General features: G+C 39.2%; 1 protein-coding gene and 2 non-coding genes across 3 annotated transcripts in view; 2 read left to right on the plus strand and 1 right to left on the minus strand.

Moving 5' to 3' along the window:
* Positions 1-581: 581 nt before the first annotated feature.
* trnas-uga (transfer RNA serine (anticodon UGA)) lies at positions 582-663 on the minus strand. Its single transcript has one exon. It is a non-coding gene; the product is annotated as a tRNA-Ser (tRNA).
* A 1,571-nt stretch (positions 664-2,234) lies between these two features.
* LOC147270418 (uncharacterized) overlaps positions 2,235-21,692 on the plus strand; it is a 32,925-nt gene continuing 13,467 nt past the window's right edge. The window contains exons 1-6 of the mRNA XM_086205187.1: positions 2,235-2,363; positions 5,414-5,589; positions 5,662-5,730; positions 5,819-5,874; positions 5,959-5,980; positions 6,467-6,595. Of these exons, the coding sequence (XP_086061313.1) occupies positions 2,235-2,363; positions 5,414-5,589; positions 5,662-5,730; positions 5,819-5,874; positions 5,959-5,980; positions 6,467-6,595 (581 nt within the window). The remainder of the gene's footprint in view (positions 2,364-5,413; positions 5,590-5,661; positions 5,731-5,818; positions 5,875-5,958; positions 5,981-6,466; positions 6,596-21,692) is intronic.
* Positions 4,788-4,859, plus strand: trnaa-ugc (transfer RNA alanine (anticodon UGC)). The gene has a single exon. It is a non-coding gene; the product is annotated as a tRNA-Ala (tRNA).

The following is a 21,692-nucleotide window of genomic DNA, read 5'->3' on the forward strand; positions in this document are numbered from 1 at the left end:
CTACTGTTGATGGATGTGCTTGCTGATGGAGAATTGTTGGGTGTTAACTGATGGAAGGACTGAGGTGCTGGACCTGCTCTTCTTGTAGAGTGTCATGAGATCACTGTTGTTGTGATTTGGCACTAAAAAAATAAAATTGATTTGACTGAAATGGAAACTGTTGGGGGGGGGGGGGTGTAGCCTCCATAGGTTATGTCTTTGATCTCTGAATTCTGTGTTTGATCTCTGAATTCTGTGTTTGATCTCTGAATTCTGTGTTTGATCTCTGAATTCAGTCTTTGATCTCGGGGTTCTGAGCATTGATCTCCTGCTTCAGTCTTTGATCTCTGATCATGGAGCTGATCTGGGAGCAGTCCTGATGTTAAATGTTGTGATGAAGGACAGTGTGGAGGTGAAATGGATGAAACATGTCAACATAAAATTAAATTTGAAACTTATTTCAAGCTTTATTTTGTGTTTGATGGCCATTTTTAAAGTCACTCATGATTTGCTTTGACTCCTGGATCCTGTGGTGCCTGATGAGGAGACAACTGGAGCACAAAGTAGGGGAAGAGGTCTGATATGGACCATCAACAGTTGAACGTTGTTGGCAGGACTCGAACCTACGCGGGGAGACCCCAATGGATTTCAAGTCCATCGCCTTCACCACTCGGCCACAACAACCACATTCACACACATGTGTAGGAGACTGAAATTCACCAAATTATCTTTATTCTTATCTTTATTATTATCATTTTGATGTTCTAGAGGAGACAACATCTGATCTTTGTTAGAGCCACCAGTCAAAGGTTTTCTTTAAAGGCTGTAGCAGCTGAGAATGAGGAATTAATAACCATCTTAGTGAGGACATTTTGAAACAATGACAGAAAAGATGACATTTTGCCAGCTCTGCTGCTCCAGCCAGTGTTGGACAGTGACTTGGGAATCTGTATTGTTGAATATCAGACTCCACTGGTGAGTGGATGCTGTATAAATTCCATCCATAAATGGAGGTGGATCCTAAAAGGGCTCGTTGACTCAGGAGGATCTCTCCACCCTACAGACTGAGAAGGAATCATCAAAGATGGCAGTTGGAGTTCTGTGGATCTGTCCTGGATTCCTCGTCCTCACGGACCAGAAGTCTGTCTGAAATACGACACTGATTGATGATCTTTTCATGAATCTGAAAATGCTTCTAAACTTAAGAGGAAAACAAATCTATCTTTTATATTAATTTTCATCATGGGAACGGACGTCTGCTGTGGTTGGTTTTTAAACGAGAGCAGGAAAGGACAGACAGCAGAAGGCAAATAAATAGAAAGAAGAAAAGACAAAAGAGAGAGAGAGAGAGAAAGAATGAGAGGGAGGGAGGGCTCTTGTGGGGCTACTTCCTGCTCCTCTGCTCCAGTTGGTTCCGCCCTGTCTGCTGGTGTCTCCACTGCTGTCACAGAGCGGCTGATTGTCACACCAAGAGACCGCAAGTGTCTCATGTTCAGTGTCTGGCACGGGACTTTGCAAAAGTAGGTAGTTATAGTTACTAGTTACTTCTGCCAAAATGTAACTGAGATAGTACCTGAGTTCCTCCACTCTGAAAGTAACTACTCACCAGGGAAAGTAACTACTGCAAGAAGACAGACATGTCCTCCCTCAAGCCTCACACAGACCATTGGTCCTGTTTGGTGTTCCAAGTCACACGTCTGGCCTTCTGTTTGAGGGGAGGAAGGTGTGGGGAACCCAACCCCTGGTTTACTGGTAGATTCATCACAGCCGACTTGGCACACACTTTGTCTCTGACCAAAAGACACAACAGGACCTCAGAGGACCGTACGACTCTTCTTTTCTTTTCACCAGGAGAGAAGTCTTTGTTTTTTGGAAAATGGCCGATTGCAACGGTAAGCAATTTCTTTATGTATTGTTGTCTTTAACTGATGCGATGATAAATTACTAGTGTGCTTTTCAACATTTGAAACCTTTTTTTGTTGAGGAAAAGTCCGGTGAGCCTCTCTGTATGATCATATCATGAACAAATAAATATTTGATTGAGTAAACCACTAAAACTTCTAGCCCATGACCTTTGCTTTCAAACACCCAGATTGACCACGTGCCTTCTGTTTTAGGGGAGGAGGGGTGAGGAACCCCAACCCTGCCTTTGAGCTGCTCTGGCTGTTTGACCTCTGTTTAATGGTGATGTTATTTCTGCTTCTCTTTGACTGTATGGAACAAAACAAGCTGAGGGCCAGTGAGTGTATTCAGAGATGGAGGCCAGGCAGCTGGAATCTCCACCAGAGGAAGCTTCAGGGTGTGCAGGACCATACCTGGATCATGAAGACGGGTTCATGGATTGGGAACTTTCAGCCAAACTCATGGAGCGTCTAAGAACTGCTGTCTGACTGCTGCTCAATGCTGCCATGAACACACAGTGGACTGATGACTGGTGATGAAGCATTCATGTGAGAGCAACCACACGTGGGGAGGAAATACCTGATGACTATTTTGAAAGAGATCATGAAAACATACGGTCCAGGCTTTGGAACAGAAACCTCATCTGCACAATTAGAAAGGACCTGTTCCTGAACCACAGGCTCATCAGTCCTGCTAAGATCACGGGCGCTGCTGAGACACTGTTGGAGACACTGTTGGAGACACTGGTGCAAGCAGGGGTGGCACCAAGAGCGACTGGTGACTGTTGGAAAGTACACAGGTAGGTGACCACTGCTGGAACATTCATGCTGAACAAGCAGGATCTCAAACATTGGTATTCTACGTAGGTGGCGCTACAGAGTTGGATGTACTTTTTTGACTACTCTGACTTTGCCTACATGCAGGAATGCTGCCCAGGCCTGTGCACTGCTAATGGGACTGATGGGTGCCCTCAACCTTGCATGTCCCCCACGACTGTGCTACACTTCTGAAGTGTTTCAAAAACTTCTCTTGGATCTGGATGGACTTCAACTGTCCCCCAAAGTCCACGCATTAAAGGTGAAATTGTCTTGAATGAAGATTTGAAGTGACAAACTTCACAATGCCAAACCGATGAGGTCAGGTTTGAATGGACGATGTTGCAGTTGAACAAGATTTGAAAGCACTTTGATGAAGCGTTTCAGGAGTTCTTGTCACGCTCACTGACTGTTACACACTTACGCTCACACACTCTCACACACTCACTTTACAGATGTGCGGTACACACACGGCGAAGAGGTTTTTGCTAAGAACATTTTTGTTTTGTTTTTTAAGAACATTTTTGTTTTGTTTTTTTAAGAACATTTTGGTTAGTTTTTTCCTGAACGTACTTGGAATACATTGATTCTTAAAAATAAATATGTATTTGTACTTTGACTACTCTAAATTGACCGTAGGTATGAATGTGAGTGTGAATGGTTGTTCGTCTCTGTGTGTTGGCCCTGTGATGGACTGGCGACCTGTCCAGGGTGAACCCTGCCTCTCGCCCGTTGACGCTGGGATAGGTTCCAGCCCCCCCGCGACCCTTAATGTGTAGGAATAAGCGGAACACAATGTATGGATGGATGTATTTATTTGTACTGTATTTTAGTTGTGTGATCCTCTTCCTGAGCCTGTCTACCTGGACAGTGAGGACCAACAAGACAGCCTTGGTGCCTTTCTGAAGGCAGTACTTCATAGAACACCAACACAACTGAGCTTCACGGATGAAGTGCAGTTCATCTTTGGTGTTCTAGTTCCTGAGGGAGGCCTCACCATGGATATACTTTACAGAGTTTGTCCTTGCAGCAGTCAGTGACTTAATAGAGTCTAACAAAGGGTTGAACCTGAATGAGACAGTCACCCTTCAACATGGGGCCATGGCAGAGTGAACCAAGAACACTACAATGGGGGTGAGAGTGGAGCCATGATGGATTCACAGTTCATCACCTCCACCATCATGTGGACCACCTGATCACCTCTCCCTCAACCTCTAAATAACTCATTCCCTGACTGGGAATCGAACCCGGGCCGCAGCGGTGAAAGCGCCGAATCCTAGCCTCTAGACCAGGGACCACAGTGAGCTCTCCAACAACAGAGACTATAGACAATGACTCAAGAACACAGGACTCTGTGGTCTCAGCTTGAGATGCAGAGGGTCCACCAAGACCACCAGACACCTCAGCCCCCTAAAGACAGTCCACCCCCAGGATCCTGCACCCCTCTGCTCCAACTCAGCCCTCCATTCATAACTGACTTTGTCTCAGTCTCTTCACAATGCCAGTCACTGAAACACTGACAATGTGATGGGGCTTCCTGTCTTTACTGCATTTTCTTCAAGGCTCACAACTGCTACTTCCTACAGTCGTCTCTACTGTGTACTTGTACTACCAGTTGTTATGAGCATCTGTGGATTTCTAAATATTTCAGTCATCAGTTTGCAACTGTATAGTGATGATGGGTCAGTTTAGAGCTGTCAATCAATGTTAATAATTGATCTTAACATCTGTACATTATTTTAGGAACACAAATACTTTTACTTCATTCTGAGGATGAGCAGACGTTCAATATAATTCTCATTTCCTGGTCAAAGACTCCTGCTAGTCACAGAGGATCTGGGCTGGATTGGAAAGCTTCTGAGAGGGAAACCTTCACTCTGGACTGGACTGAGAACGGAGCAGCCTCAGCTTCCTGGAGCCTGACTTGCCTCTGTGGTCTAAGGCTGTGTGGGCTGACATCACAGTGAAACTACTGAGATCACAGAGCCTTTGAGATCACAGGCTGACTTCCTTTTTATCCCTAAAATGAAGAATAAAAATGTTGTGTCTGTGTTTGTGTTGCTGCATCAGTTAAACAGTGACTCTGACAGAGGGGGTGTAGCTCAGTGGTAGAGCGCATGCTTTGCATGTATGAGGCCCCGGGTTCAATCCCCGGCATCTCCAGCTGGTCCTTTGGAGCCTTCATCTTACCAGCTAAATTGATCATTAAATGTGACAACAGTTGATAACAAACTACCAGAAGAGAAACCAGTCTGTTGCATATCAAAGTATTTATAGCTGGGTCAGCGTGACTGTGAGCCTTCATAGCCAGCATGAAGGAGCTGGTTTCATCTTTGCTGGGGAAATCCCACACACAGCTGCTCTCAGTTCCAAATGTGTGTGTCCTCACTCCTCCGTCCTCCTGCTGCCCTCAGAATACAGACACAATTCAACCTGGCAAGTTTGGAGCATAGAAGTGCTCCTGAAGAGATGTGTGTCAGCCCACAGCTGGCTGTTCTTACCTGGAACCTCAAGATGAAACTGCTTCCACAGATTGGAAATGAATCTGATGTTGACTTTTGGACAAATCACCTGTTCATCAGTTCCATCCATTTTCTACTGCTTATCTTGTTATAGAAAGGAGTCTATCTGCTGTGTGACTGAGGCAGTTACTGTGAGCTGCTGCGTGTCTCAGTGTGTGTGTGTGTGTGTGTGTGTGAGTGTGTGTGTTGTGGCAGGATAGCGCCACACTCCCCACCGTGAGGGGCAGTGTGGCAGACGATAGTGAGCGGTCACCTAGAAGTAGACCTGGTCCGACCCTTCTCCGTCCTTTCCACTTCCTCTCCCTCCTTTACGGAGCCGACAGCCGTGCGTGGTGGCGTCTCGCTGGTCAGCAGATCGGTTACAAACAAAGGTATGCATGCTTGCTCTGCTCCATTATTCAGTGTCATGGGCCCCCTGTTTACTCTGGTTTTGCTCCGTCCAGCGGTGTGGTGGTACCCTTGAGCTGGGCTGTCTCCCTTGGGCCGGTGTGTGCGTGGTGCGCTTTCTGTGGGTAAGACGCGTAGTTGTCTGCCTTTCATATCAAGCTGCCGATGATCTGTGGTGTTCTGATTATCCTCTCCCGGCCATCGTTTGTGTAGTCTGGGCTGCTGGCTTCCTCCTCCTGCCTCGTCTGACGCCACGATTCTGCTCTCCGGTAGGAAATGTTTTTTCTTAGCTTTTGTTATTCTGTAATGCCCTTCATCCACATTTTAATCAGGTTAACTTGTTTATTTTGCAGTGCGCAGCCGTCAATTGCTGCTGTGAGCCTCGCTGCTGTTTTGGTTCTTCCTCTTCTTCTCTTCTTCAGTCTGGATTCTTGCTGATTCGGCTCATAACGGCTCTGCTCCCAGTAACGGCGGTTAAAGCCGTGCACTACGGCCTTTATAAGAGCCTCAACGTGGGCCAAGAGAAGGCATCCCGACCCTCATCGGCGCTGAGCCATCCCCCTTGGAGACCGGTTTTACTTAGAGGGGCAGACATTTCCTTAATTACTTGAGTTTATTCCTTTTCTATTTGTTATTTCTTTCTTTGAATTATTACTGTTAGTTGTTGTGGGTTACATTTGATTTATTGTTTAGAACCCTTATTATTATTATTATTATTATCATAGCCTTTTGCTCCCCATTTTGATCATTTGGATTTAAAACAGTTTCTGTTGGGTTATTTGTGGTAGCGATATTTAGTTCGTGTGTGAGGGTTGCCTTGATTTCATGTTTTTGATGGTGTTCTTTTCTTTTCTTTGACAGGTGTGGAGGGCCCAGTGCGGCAGCGGTCCCCCTGGTGATGGTTCCTTATTCATGTTTTTTTGGTTTGCTGTGTCACGGGTGCAGTGTAGTTTTTTTTGGATCCCTCCCCTTTTCGTTACCGCTGTCGTGGTAAGCCCCAGCCCTGTCCCCTTTTCCTTTCGGTAATTCGTCTTGCACTCCTTATTATATCCATTGGTATTCATTTAGTCTGTTGCTCATTTTAAACTATTTTTCTAAGAAAAGTATTTTTATAATTGGAAATCACGGTCCTGTCCTGTTGTATCTCTCGAACTGTGTGCCTTTGTTCAAGTGGAAGCCTGGTCATTTTGAAATTTTGTTTATATCCTGGGGTGAAAGCCCCCAGGTGGCGTTGTCAGCAACTGTTCCCCACCGCTCGCCTTGCCACAGTACGAACCTTAAAAAAATGCAACAGTAAAGTAGTAAGAGTTACTGTTATGTAGTGATAGTTGCTAATGAACTCAAAATGATGCTGACAGTAATGTAGTGATAGTTGCTAATTAACTCAGTGATGCTTACAGTAATGTAGTCAGAGTTTCGAACAACCTCAAAGTGATGCTGACAGTCATTTAGTAAGAGTTGCTAATGAACTCAAAATAATGCGACAGTGATGTCTATGAATTGCGAATAAACTCAAAATGATGCTAAAAGTAATGTAGTGATAGTTGCTAAGAAACTCAGTGATGCTTACAGTAATGTAGTAAGAGTTGCTACGAACCTCAAAATAATGCGACAGTAATGTAGTAAGAGTTGCTACGAACCTCAAAATATTGCGAAAATGATGTTGGAAGAATTGCTAATGAACTCAAAATAATGCTAACAGTAATGGAGTGACAGTTTCGAATAACCTCAAAGTGATGCTGACAGTCATGTAGTAAGAGTTGCTACGAACCTTTAAATAATGCAACAGTAATATAGTAAGAGTTGCTACGAACCTCAAAATATTGCGAAAGTGATGTTGGAAGAATTGCTAATGAACTCAAAATGATGCTAACAGTAATGTAGTGATAGTTGCTAATTAACTCAGTGATGCTTACAGTAATGGAGTAAGTGTTTCGAACAACCTCAAAGTGATGCTGACAGTCATTTAGTAAGAGTTGCTTATGAACTCAATTTAATGCTACAGTGATGTCGTAAGAATTGCTAATGAACTCAAAATGATGCTAACAGTAATGTAGTGATAGTTGCTAATGAACTAAGTGATGCTGACAGTAATGTAGTAAGAGTTTCGAACAACCTCAAAGTGATGCTGACAGTCATGTACTAAGAGTTGCTCCGAACCTCAAAATATTGCGACAGTGATGTCGGAAGAATTGCTAATGAACTTAAAATGATGCTAACAGTAATGTAGTAAGTGTTTTGAATAACCTCAAAGGGATGGTGACAGTCATGTAGTAAGAGTTGCTTTGAACCTCAAAACAATGCGACAGTGATGTCAGAAGAATTGCTAAAGATCTCAAAATGATGCGACAGTGATTTAGTAAGAAGTGCTAATGAATTCAAAATGATGCTAACAGTAATGGAGTGAACGTTTCTAATAACCTCAAAGTGATGCTGACAGTCATGTACTAAGAGTTGCTACGAACCTCAAAATAATGCGACAGTGATGTCGGAAGAATTGCTAATAATCTGAAAATGATGCGACAGTGATGCAGTAAGAATTGCTAATGAACTCAAAATGATGCTAACAGTAATGGAGTGAAACTTTCGAATAACCTCAAAGTGATGCTGACAGTCATGTAGTAAGTGTTTCGAACAACCTCAAAGTGATGCTGACAGTCATGTAGTAAGAGTTGCTACTAACCTCAAAATGATGCTAATACTAATGTAGTGATAGTTACTAATAAAGTTAAAGTGATGCTGACAGTCATGTAGTAAGGGTTGCTACGAAACTTAAAATAATGCAACAGTAAAGTAGTAAGAGTTGCTTTGAACCTCAAAATAATGCGACAGTGATGTCAGAAGAATTGGTAATGATCTCAAACTGATGGGACAGTGATGTCGTAAGAATTGCGAATGAACTCGTAATGATGCTAACAGTAATGTAGTGATAGTTGCTAATCAACTCAGTGATGCTTACAGTAATGTAGTAAGAGTTTCGAACAACCTCACAGTGATGCTGACAGTGATTTAGTAAGAGTTGCTAATGAACTCAATTTAATGCTACAGTGATGTCGTAAGAATTACTAATAAACTCTAAATGATGCTAACAGTAATGTAGTGATAGTTGTCAATAAACTCAAAGTGATGCTGACAGTAATGTAGTAAGAGTTGCTACAAACCTCAAAATAATGTGACCGTGATGTCAGAAGAATTGCTAATGATCTAAAAATGATGCGACAGTGATGTAGTAAGAATTGCTAATGATCTCAAAATGATGCCAACAGTAATGGAGTGAAAGTTTCGAATAACCTCAAAGTGATGGTGACAGTCATGTAGTAAGAGTTGCTAAAAACCTCAAAATAATGCGACAGTAATGTAGTAAATGTTGCTACGAACCTCAAAATATTGCGACAGTGATGTCGTAACAATTGCTAATGAACTCAAAATGATGCTAACTGTAATGGAGTGAAACTTTCGAATAACCTCAAAGTGATGCTGAGAGTCATGTAGTAAGAGTTGCTTTGAACCTCAAAATAATGCGACAGTGATGTCAGAAGAATTGGTAATGAACTCAAAATGATGCGACAGTGATTTAGTAAGTATTGCTAATGAACTCAAAATGATGCTAACAGTAATGCAGTGAACGTTTCGAATAACCTCAAAGTGATGCTGACAGTCATGTACCAAGAGTTGCAACTAACCTCAAAATGATGCTAATAGTAATGTAATGATAGTTGCTAATAAAGTTAAAGTGATGCTGACAGTAATGTAGTAAGTGTTTCGAACAAACTTAAACTGATGCTAACAGTAATGTAGTGATAGTTGCTGATCAACTCAGTGATGCTTACAGTAATGTAGTAAGTGTTTCGAACAACCTCAAAGTGATGTTGACAGTCATGTAGTCAGAGTTGCTACGAACCTCAAAATATTGCGACAGTGATGTCGGAAGAATTGCTCATGAACTCAAAATGATGCTAACAGAAATGTAGTGATAGTTGCTAAGAAACTTAGTGATGCTTACAGTAATGTAGTCAGTGTTTCGAACAACCTCAAAGTGATGCCGACAGTCATGTAGTAAGAGTTGCTACGAACCTCAAAATAATGCGACAGTGATGTCAGAAGAATTGCTAAAAATCTCAAAATGATGCGACAGTGATGTCAGAAGAATTGGTAATGATCTCAAAATGATGCTAACAGTAACGTAGTGATAGTTGCTAATAAACTCTGTGATGCTAACAGTAATGTAGTAAGTGTTTCGAACAACCTCAAAGTGATGCTGACTGTCATGTAGTAAGAGTTGCTACGAACCTCAAAATAATGTGACAGTGATGTCAGAAGAATTGCTAAAGATCTCAAAATGATGCGACAGTGATTTAGTAAGAATTGCTAATGAACTCAAAATGATGCTAACAGTAATGGAGTGAACGTTTCGAATAACCTCAGAGTGATGCTGACAGTCATGTACTAAGAGTTGCTACGAACCTCAAAATAATTCGACAGTGATGTCGGAAGAATTGCTAATGAACTCAAAATAATGCTAACAGTAATGGAGTGAAACTTTCGAATAACCTCAAAGTGATGCTGACAGTCATGTAGTAAGTGTTGCTACAAACCTCAAAATAATGCGAAAGAAATGTAGTAAAAGTTCCTACGAACCTCAAAATATTGCAACAGTGATGTCGGAAGAATTGCTAATGAACTCAAGAAGATGCTAACAGTAATGTCGTGATAGTTGCTCAGAAACTCAGTGATGCTTACAGTAATGTAGTAAGAGTTTCGAACAACCTCAAAGTGATGCTGACAGTCATTTAGTAAGAGTTGCTCATGAACTCAATTCAATGCTACAGTGATGTCGTGAGAATTGCTCAAATACTCAAAATGATGCTAACAGTAATGTAGTGACAGTTGCTAATAAACTGAAAGTGATGCTGACAGTAATGTCGTAAGAGTTGCTAGGAACCTTAAAATAATGCAACAATAATGTAGTAAGAGTTGCTACGAACCTCAAAATAATGTGACAGTGATGTCAGAAGAATTGCTAATGATCTGAAAATGATGCGACAGTGATGTAGTAAGAATTGCTAATGAACTCAAAATGATGCTAACAGTAATGGAGTGAAAGTTTCGAATAACCTCAAAGTGATGCTGACAGTCATGTAGTAAGAGTTGCTGCGAAACTCAAAATATTGCGACAGTGATGTCGGGAATTGCTAATGAACTCAAAATGATGCTAACAGTAATGTAGTGATAGTTGCTAATCAACTCAGTGATACTTACAGTAATGTAGTAAGTGTTTCGAACAACCTCAAAGTGATGCTGACAGTCATGTAGTAAGAGTTGCTGTGAAACTCAAAATAATGCGACAGTGATGTCGGAAGAATTGCTCATGAACTCAAAATGATGCTAACAGTAATGTAGTGATAGTTGCTAATCAACTCAGTGATGCTTACAGTAATGTAGTAAGTGTTTCGAATAACCTCAAAGTAATGCTGACAGTCATGTAGTAAGAGTTGCTACGAACCTCAAAATAATGCAACAGTAATGGAGTAAAAGTTGCTACGAACCTCAAAATATTGCGACGGTGATGTCGGAAGAATTGCTAATGAACTCAAGATGATGCTAACAGTAATGTAGTGATAGTTGCTAAGAAACTCAGTGATGCTTACAGTAATGTAGTAAGAGTTTCGAACAACCTCAAAGTGATGCTGACAGTCATTTAGTAAGAGTTGCTAATGAACTCAATTTAATGCTACAGTGATGTCGTGAGAATTGCTCAACAACTCAAAATGATGCTCACAGTAATGTAGTGATACTTGCTAATAAACTCAAAGTGATGCTGAAAGTCATGTAGTAAGAGTTGCTACGAACCTTAAAATAATGCAACAATAATGTAGTAAGAGTTGCTATGAACCTCAAAATAATGTGACAGTGATGTCAGAAGAACTGCTAATGATCTGAAAATGATGCAACATTGATGTAGTAAGAATTGCTAATGAACTCAAAATGATGCTAACAGTAATGGAGTGAAAGTTTCGAATAACCTCAAAGTGATGCTGACAGTAATGTAGTAAGAGTTGCTACGAACCTCAAAATATTGCGGCAGTGATGTCGGAAGAATTGCTAATGAACTCAAAATGATGCTAACAGAAATGTAGTGATAGTTATTTATCAAGTCAGTGATGCTTACAGTAATGTCGTAAGTGTTTCGAACAACCTCAAAGTGATGCCGACAGTCATGTAGTAAGAGTTTCTACGAACCTCAAAATAATGCGACAGTGATGTCAGAAGAATTGCTAAAGATCTCAAAATGATGCGACAGTGATGTCAGAAGAATTACTAAAGATCTCAAAATAATGCGACAGTGATGTCAGAAGAATTGCTAAAGATCTCAAACTAATGCGACAGTGATGTCAGAAGACTTGGTAATGATCTCAAACTGATGGGACAGTGATGTCGTAAGAATTGCTAAAGAACTCAACATGATGCTAACAGTAATGTAGTGACAGTTGCGAAGAAACTCAGTGATGCTGACAGTAATGTAGTAAGAGTTGCTACGAACCTTAAAATAATGCAACAATAATGTAGTAAGAGTTGCCACGAAACTCAATAAAATGCGACAGTAATGTAGTAAAAGTTGCTACGAACCTCAAAATATTGCGACAGTGATGTCGGAAGAATTGCTAATGAACTGAAAATGATGCTAACAGTAATGTAGTAAGTGTTTCGAATAACCTCAAAGTGATGGTGACAGTCATGTAGTAAGAGTTGCTACGAACCTCAAAATAATGCGACAGTGATGTCAGAAGAATTGCTAATGAACTCAAAATGATGCGACAGTGATGGAGTAAGAATTGCTAATGAACGCAAAATGATTCTAACAGTAATGGAGTGAAAGTTTCGAATAACCTCAAAGTGATGCTGACAGTCATGTCGTAAGAGTTGCTGCGAAACTCAAAATATTGCGACAGTGATGTCGGAAGAATTGCTAATGAACTCAAAATGATGCTAACAGAAATGTAGTGATAGTTATTTATCAAGTCAGTGATGCTTACAGTAATGTCGTAAGTGTTTCGAACAACCTCAAAGTGATGCCGACAGTCATGTAGTAAGAGTTGCTACGAACCTCAAAATAATGCGACAGTGATGTCAGAAGAATTGCTAAAAATCTCAAAATGATGCGACAGTGATGTCAGAAGAATTGGTAATGATCTAAAAATGATGCTAACAGTAACGTAGTGATAGATGCTAATAAACTCAGTGATGCTGACAGTAATGTAGTAAGTGTTTCGAACAAACTCAAACTGATGCTAACAGTAATGTAGTGATAGTTGCTGATCAACTCAGTGATGCTTACAGTAATGTAGTAAGTGTTTCGAACAACCTCAAAGTGATGTTGACAGTCATGTAGTAAGAGTTGTTACGAACCTCAAAATATTGCGACAGTGATGTCGGAAGAATTGCTAATGAACTCAAAATGATGCTAACAGAAATGTAGTGATAGTTGCTAAGAAACTCAGTGATGCTTACAGTAATGTAGTAAGTGTTTCGAACAACCTCAAAGTGATGCCGACAGTCATGTAGTAAGAGTTGCTACGAACCTCAAAATAATGCGACAGTGATGTCAGAAGAAATGCTAAAAATCTCAAAATGATGCGACAGTGATGTCAGAAGAATTGGTAATGATCTCAAAATGATGCTAACAGTAACGTTGTGATAGTTGCTAATAAACTCAGTGATGCTTACAGTAATGTAGTAAGTGTTTCGAACAACCTCAAAGTGATGCTGACAGTCATATAGTAAGAGTTACTACGAACTTCAAATTAATGCGACAGTGATGTCAGAAGAATTGCTAAAGATCTCAAAAAAATGCGACAGTGATTTAGTAAGAATTGCTAATGAACTCAAAATGATGCTAACAGTAATGCAGTGAACGTTTCGAATAACCTCAAAGTGATGCTGACAGTCATGTACTAAGAGTTGCAACGAACTTCAAAATAATGCGACAGTGATGTCAGAAGAATTGCTAAAGATCTCAAAATGATGCGACAGTGATTTAGTAAGAATTGCTAATGAACTCAAAATGATGCTAACAGTAATGCAGTGAACGTTTCGAATAACCTCAAAGTGATGCTGACAGTCATGTACTAAGAGTTGCAACTAACCTCAAAATGATGCTAATAGTAATGTAGTGATAGTTGCTAATAAAGTTATAGTGATGCTGACAGTAATGTAGTAAGTGTTTCTAACAAACTCAAACTGATGCTAACAGTAATGTAGTGATAGTTGCTAATCAACTCAGTGATGCTTACAGTAATGTAGTAAGTGTTTCGAACAACCTCAAAGTGATGCTAACAGTCATGTAGTAAGAGTTGCTACGAACTTCAAAATAATGCGACAGTGATGTCAGAAGAATTGCTAAAGATCTCAAAATGATGCGACAGTGATTTAGTAAGAATTGCTAATGAACTGAAAATGATGCTAACAGTAATGCAGTGAACGTTTCGAATAACCTCAAAGTGATGCTGACAGTCATGTACTAAGAGTTGCTACGAACCTCAAAATAATTCGACAGTGATGTCGGAAGAATTGCTAATTATCTGAAAATGATGCGACAGTGATGTAGTAAGAATTGCTAATGAACTCAAAATGATGCTAACAGTAATGTAGTGATAGTTGCTAATAAACTCAGTGATGCTTACAGTCATGTAGTAAGTGTTTCGAACAACCTCAAAGTGATGCTGAAAGTCATGTACTAAGTGTTGCTACGAACCTCAAAATAATGCGACAGTAATGTCGTAAAAGATGCTAATAACCTCAAAATATTTCGACAGTGATGTCGGAAGAATTGATATTGAACTTAAAATGATGCTAACAGTAATGTAGTGATACTTGCTAATCAACTCAGTGATGCTTGCAGTAATGTAGTAAGTGTTTCGAAAAACCTCAAAGTGATGCTGACAGTCATGTAGCAAGAGTTGCTACGAACCTCAAAATAATGCGACAGTGATGTCGGAAGAATTGCTAATGATCTCAAAATGATGCTAACAGTAATGTAGTGATAGTTGCTAATCAACTCAGTGATGCTTGCAGTAATGTAGTAAGTGTTTCGAATAACCTCAAAGTGATGCTGACAGTCATGTAGCAAGAGTTGCTACGAACCTCAAAATGATGCGACTGTGATGTCAGAAGAATTGCTAAAGATCTCAAAATGATTCGACAGTGATTTAGTAAGAATTGCTAATGAACTCAAAATGATGCTAACAGTAATGGAGTGAAAATTTCGAATAACCTCAAAGTGATGCTGACAGTCATGTACTAAGAGTTGCTACGAAACTCAAAAAAATGCGACAGTAATGTAGTAAGAGTTGTTACGAACCTCAAAATATTGCGACAGTGATGTCGGAAGAATTGCTCATGAACTCAAAATGATGCTAACAGTAATGGAGTGAAAGTTTCGAATAACCTCAAAGTGATGCTGACAGTCATGTACTAAGAGTTGCTACGAACCTCAAAATATTGCAAAAGTGATGTAGTAAGAATTGCTAATGAACTCAAAATGATGCTAACAGTAATGTAGTGATAGTTGCTAATAAACTCAGTGATGCTTACAGTCATGTAGTAAGTGTTTCGAACAACCTCAAAGTGATGCTGAAAGTCATGTACTAAGTGTTGCTACGAACCTCAAAATAATGCGACAGTAATGTAGTAAAAGATGCTAATAACCTCAAAATATTTCGACAGTGATGTCGGAAGAATTGATATTGAACTTAAAATGATGCTAACAGTAATGTAGTGATACTTGCTAATCAACTCAGTGATGCTTGCAGTAATGTAGTAAGTGTTTCGAAAAACCTCAAAGTGATGCTGACAGTCATGTAGCAAGAGTTGCTACGAACCTCAAAATAATGCGACAGTGATGTCGGAAGGATTGCTAATGATCTCAAAATGATGCTAACAGTAATGTAGTGATAGTTGCTAATCAACTCAGTGATGCTTACAGTAATGTAGTCAGTGTTTCGAATAACCTCAAAGTGATTTTGACAGTCATGTAGTAAGAGTTGCTACGAACCTCAAAATAATGTGACAGTGATGTCGGAAGAATTGCTAATAATCTCAAAATGATGCGACAGTGATGTAGTAAGAATTGCTAATGAACTCAAAATGATGCTAACAGTAATGTAGTGACAGTTGCTAATCAACTCAGTGATGCTTACAGTAATGTAGTAAGAGTTTCGAACAACCTCAAAGTGATGCTGACATTCATTTAGTAAGAATTGCTAATGAACTCAATTTAATGCTACAGTGATGTCGTGAGAATTTCTCAACAACTCAAAATGATGCTAACAGTAATGTAGTGATAGTTGCTAATAAACTCAAAGTGATGCTGAAAGTCATGTAGTAAGAGTTGCTAGGAACCTTAAAATAATGCAACAATAATGTAGTAAGAGTTGCTACGAACCTCAAAATATTGCGACAGTGATGTCGGAAGAATTGCTAATGAACTCAAAATGATGCTAACAGGAATGTAGTGATAGTTGCTAATCAACTCAGTGATGCTTACAGTATTGTAGTAAGTGTTTCGAATAACCTCAAAGTGATGCTGACAGTCATGTAGTAAGAGTTGCTACGAACCTCAAAATAATGCGACAGTAATGTAGTAAAAGTTGCTACGGACCTCAACATATTGCGACAGTGATGTCGGAAGGATTGCTAATGAACTCAAAATGATGCTAACAGTAATGTAGTGACAGTTGCTAATCAACTCAGTAATGCTTACAGTATTGTAGTAAGTGTTTCGAATAACCTCAAAGTGATGCTGACAGTCATGTAAAAAGAGTTGCTACTAACCTCAAAATAATGCGACAGTAACGTAGTAAAAGTTGCTACGGACCTCAAAATATTGTGACAGTGATGTCGGAAGAATTGCTAATGAACTCAAAATGATGCTAACAGTAATGTAGTGATAGTTGCTAATAAACTCAAAGTGATGCTGACAGTCATGTAGTAAGAGTTGCTACGAACCTCAAAATAATGCGACAGTCATGTCAGAAGAATTGCTAATGAACTCAAAATGATGCTAACAGTAACGGAGTGAACGTTTCGAATAACCTCAAAGTGATGCTTACAGTCATGTACTAAGAGTTGCTACGAACCTCAAAATAATGCGACAGTAATGCAGTAAAAGATTCTACGAACCTCAAAATATTGCGACAGTGATGTCGGAAGAATTGATATTGAACTGAAAATGATGCTAACAGTAATGCAGTGATAGTTGCTAATCAACTCAGTGATGCTTGCAGTAATGTAGAAAGTGTTTCGAATAACCTCAAAGTGATGCTGACAGTCATGTAGCAAGAGTTGCTACGAACCTCAAAATAATGCGACAGTGATGTCAAAAGAATTGCGAATGATCTCAAAATGATGCGACAGTGATGTAGTAAGAATTGCTAATGAACTCAAAATGATGCTAACAGTAATGGAGTGAACGTTTCGAATAACCTCAAAGTGATGCTTACAGTAATGTAGTAAGAATTTCGAACAACCTCAAAGTGATGCCGACAGTCATGTAGTAAGAGTTGCTACGAACCTTAAAATAATGCAACAATAATGTAGTAAGAGTTGCTACGGACCTCAAAATAATGTGACAGTGATGTCAGAAGAATTGCTAATGATCTCAAAATGATTCGACAGTGATTTAGTAAGAATTGCTAAAGAACTCAAAATGATGCGACAGTGATGTAGTAAGAATTGCTAATGAACTCAAAATGATGCGACAGTGATGTCAGAAGAATTGCTAAAGATCTCAAAATAATGCGACAGTGATGTCAGAAGAATTGCTAAAGATCTCAAACTAATGCGACAGTGATGTCAGAAGACTTGGTAATGATCTCAAACTGATGGGACAGTGATGTCGTAAGAATTGCTAAAGAACTCAACAAGATGCTAACAGTAATGTAGTGATAGTTGCGAAGAAACTCAGTGATGCTGACAGTAATGTAGTAAGTGTTTCGAAAAAACTCAAAGTGATGCTGACAGTCATGTAGTAAGGGTTGCTACGAACCTTAAAATAATGCAACAATAATGTAGTAAGAGTTGCCACGAAACTCAATAAAATGCGACAGTAATGTAGTAAAAGTTGCTACGAACCTCAAAATATTGCGACAGTGATGTCGGAAGAATTGCTAGTGAACTGAAAGTGATGCTAACAGTAATATAGTAAGTGTTTCGAATAACCTCAAAGTGATGGTTACAGTCATGTAGTAAGAGTTGCTACGAACCTCAAAATAATGCGACAGTGATGTCAGAAGAATTGCTAATGAACTCAAAATGATGCGACAGTGATGGAGTAAGAATTGCTAATGAACGCAAAATGATTCTAACAGTAATGGAGTGAAAGTTTCGAATAACCTCAAAGTGATGCTGACAGTCATGTACTAAGAGTTGCTACGAACCTCAAAATGATGCGACAGTGATGTCGGAAGAATTGCTAATGAACTCAAAATGATGCTAACAGTAAGGTAGTGATAGTTGGGAATTAACAAAGTGATGCTTACAGTAATGTAGTAAGTGTTTCAAACAACCTCAAGGTGATGCTGACAGTCATGTCGTAAGTGTATCTACAAACCTCAAAATAATGCGACAGTAATGTAGTAGAAGTTGCGTCGAACCTCAAAATATTGCGACAGTGATGTCGGAAGAATTGCTAATGAATTCAAGATGATGCTAACAGTAATGTAATGATAGTTGCTAAGAAACTCACTGATGCTTACAGCAATTTAGTGATACTTGCTAATAAAATCAAAGTGATGCTGACAGTAATGTAGTAAGAGTTGCTACGAACCTTAAAATAATGCAACAATAATGTAGTAAGAGTTGCTACGGACCTCAAAATAATGTGACAGTGATGTCAGAAGAATTGCTAATGATCTCAAAATGATTCAACAGTGATTTAGTAAGAATTGCTAATGAACTCAAAATGATGCGACAGTGATGTAGTAAGAATTGCTAATGAACTCAAAATGATGCTAACAGTAATGGAGTGAAAGTTTCGAATAACCTCAAAGTGATGCTGACAGTCATGTAGTAAGTGTTACTACGAACCTCAAAATATTGCGACAGTGATGTCGGAAGAATTGCTAATGAACTCAAAATGATGCTAACAGTAATGTAGTGATAGTTGCTAATCAACTCAGTGATGCTGACAGTGATGTAGTAAGTGTTTCGAACAACCTCAAAGTGATGCTGACAGTCATGTAGTAAGAGTTGCTACGAACCTCAAAATAATGCGACAGTAATGTAGTAAAAGTTGCTACGAACCTCAAAATATTGCGACAGTGATGTCGGAAGAATTGCTAATGAACTCAAGATGATGCTAACAGTAATGGAGTGAAACTTTCGAATAACCTCAAAGTGATGCTGAAAGTCATGTAGTAAGAGTTGCTACGAACCTCAAAATGATGCTAACAGTAATGTAGTGATAGTTGCTAATAAAGTCAAAGTGATGCTGACAGTAATGTAGTAAGTGTTTCGAACAACCTCAAAGTGATGCCGACAGTCATGTAGTAAGAGTTGCTACGAACCTCAAAATAATGCGACAGTGATGTCAGAAGAATTGCGAATGTTCTCAAAATGATGCTACAGTGATTAAGTAAGAATTGCTAATGAAGTCAAAATGATGCTAACATTAATGGAGTGAAAGTTTGGAATAACCTCAAAGTGATGCTGACAGTCATGTAGTAAGAGTTGCTACGAACCTCAAAATAATGCGACAGTGATGTCGTAAGAATTGCTAATGATCTCAAAATGATGCGACAGTGATGTCGTAAGAATTGCTAATGAACTCAAGATGATGTGAACAGTAATGTAGTGATAGTTGCTAATAAACTCAGTGATGCTTACAGTAATGTAGTAAGAGATTCGAACAACCTCAAAGTGATGCTGACAGTCATGTAGTAAGTGTTGCTACGAACCTCAAAATAATGCGACAGTGATGTCGGAAGAATTACTAATGATCTCAAAATGATGCGACAGTGATGTAGTAAGAATTGCTAATGAACTCAAAATGATGCTAACATTAATGGAGTGAACGTTTCGAATAACCTCAAAGTGATGCTGACAGTAATGTAGTAAGAGATTTTACGAACCTCAAAATAATGCGACAGTGATGTCGGAAGAATTGCTAATGATCTCAAAATGATGCGACAGTGATGTAGTAAGAATTGCTAATGAACTCAAAATGATGCTAACAGTAATGGAGTGAAAGTTTCGAATAACCTCAAAGTGATGCTGACAGTAATGTAGAAAGTATTGCTACGAACCTCAAAATAATGCGACAGTAATGTAGTAAAAGTTGCTACGAACCTCAAAATATTGCGACAGTGATGTCGGAAGAATTGCTAATGAACTCAAGATGATGCTAAAAGTAATGCAGTGATAGTTGTTAAGAAACTCAGTGATGCTTACAGTAATGTAGTAAGAGTTTCGAACAACCTCAAAGTGATGCTGACATTCATTTAGTAAGAATTGCTAATGAACTCAATTTAATGCTACAGTGATGTCGTGAAAATTGCTCATAAACTCAAAATGATGCGAAAAGTAATGTAGTGATAGTTGCGAAGAAACTCAGTGATGCTTACAGTAATGTAGTAAGAGTTTCGAACAACCTCAAAGTGATGCTGGCAGTCATTTAGTAAGAGTTGGTAATGAACTCAATTTAATGCTACAGTGATGTCGTGAGAATTGCTCATAAACTCAAAATGATGCTAACAGTAATGTAGTGATAGTTGCTAATAAACTCAAAGTGATGCTGAAAGTCATGTAGTAAGAGTTGCTAGGAACCTTAAAATAATGCAACAATAATGTAGTAAGAGTTGCTACGAACCTCAAAATATTGCGACAGTGATGTCGGAAGAATTGCTAATGAACTCAAAATGATGCTAACAGGAATGTAGTGATAGTTGCTAATCAACTCAGTGATGCTTACAGTATTGTAGTAAGTGTTTCGAATAACCTCAAGGTGATGCTGACAGTCATGTCGTAAGTGTTGCTACAAACCTCAAAATAATGCGACAGTAATGTAGTAGAAGTTGCGTCGAACCTCAAAATATTGCGACAGTGATGTCGGAAGAATTGCTAATGAATTCAAGATGATGCTAACAGTAATGTAATGATAGTTGCTAAGAAACTCACTGATGCTTACAGTAATTTAGTGATACTTGCTAATAAAATCAAAGTGATGCTGACAGTAATGTAGTAAGAGTTGCTACAAACCTTAAAATAATGCAACAATAATGTAGTAAGAGTTGCTACGGACCTCAAAATAATGTGACAGTGATGTCAGAAGAATTGCTAATGAACTCAAAATGATGCTAACAGTAATGGAGTGAAAGTTTCGGATAACCTCAAAGTGATGCTGACAGTCATGTAGTAAGTGTTGCTACGAACCTCAAAATATTGCGACAGTGATGTCGGAAGAATTGCTAATGAACTCAAAATGATGCTAACAGTAAGGTAGTGATAGTTGGGAATTAACTCAGTAATGCTTACAGTAATGTATTAAGTGTTTCGAACAACCTAAAAGTGTTGCTGTCAGTCGTAGTAACAGTTGCTTCTAACCTCAAAATGATGCTAACAGTAATGTAGTGATCGTTGCTAATCAACTCAGTGATGCTGACAGTGATGTAGTAAGTGTTTCGAACAACCTCAAAGTGATGCTGACAGTCATGTAGTAAGAGTTGCTACGAACCTCAAAATAATGCGACAGTAATGTAGTAAAAGTTGCTACGAACCTCAAAATATTGCGACAGTGATGTCGGAAGAATTGCTAATGAACTCAAGATGATGCTAACAGTAATGGAGTGAAACTTTCGAATAACCTCAAAGTGATGCTGACAGTCATGTAGTAAGTATTGCTACGAACCTCAAAATAATGCGACAGTAATGTATTAAAAGTTGCTACGAACCTCAAAATATTGCGACAGTGATGTCGGAAGAATTGCTAATGAACTCAAGATGATGCTAAAAGTAATGTAGTGATAGTTGCTAAGAAACTCAGTGATGCTTACAGTAATGTAGTAAGAGTTTCGAACAACCTCAAAGTGATGCT

The sequence above is a fragment of the Aulostomus chinensis genome, chromosome 1 (genome assembly GCF_037954235.1).
Source record: "Aulostomus chinensis isolate RoL2024-O1b breed Wild chromosome 1, RoL_Achi_v1.0, whole genome shotgun sequence".
Taxonomy (NCBI): domain Eukaryota; kingdom Metazoa; phylum Chordata; class Actinopteri; order Syngnathiformes; family Aulostomidae; genus Aulostomus; species Aulostomus chinensis.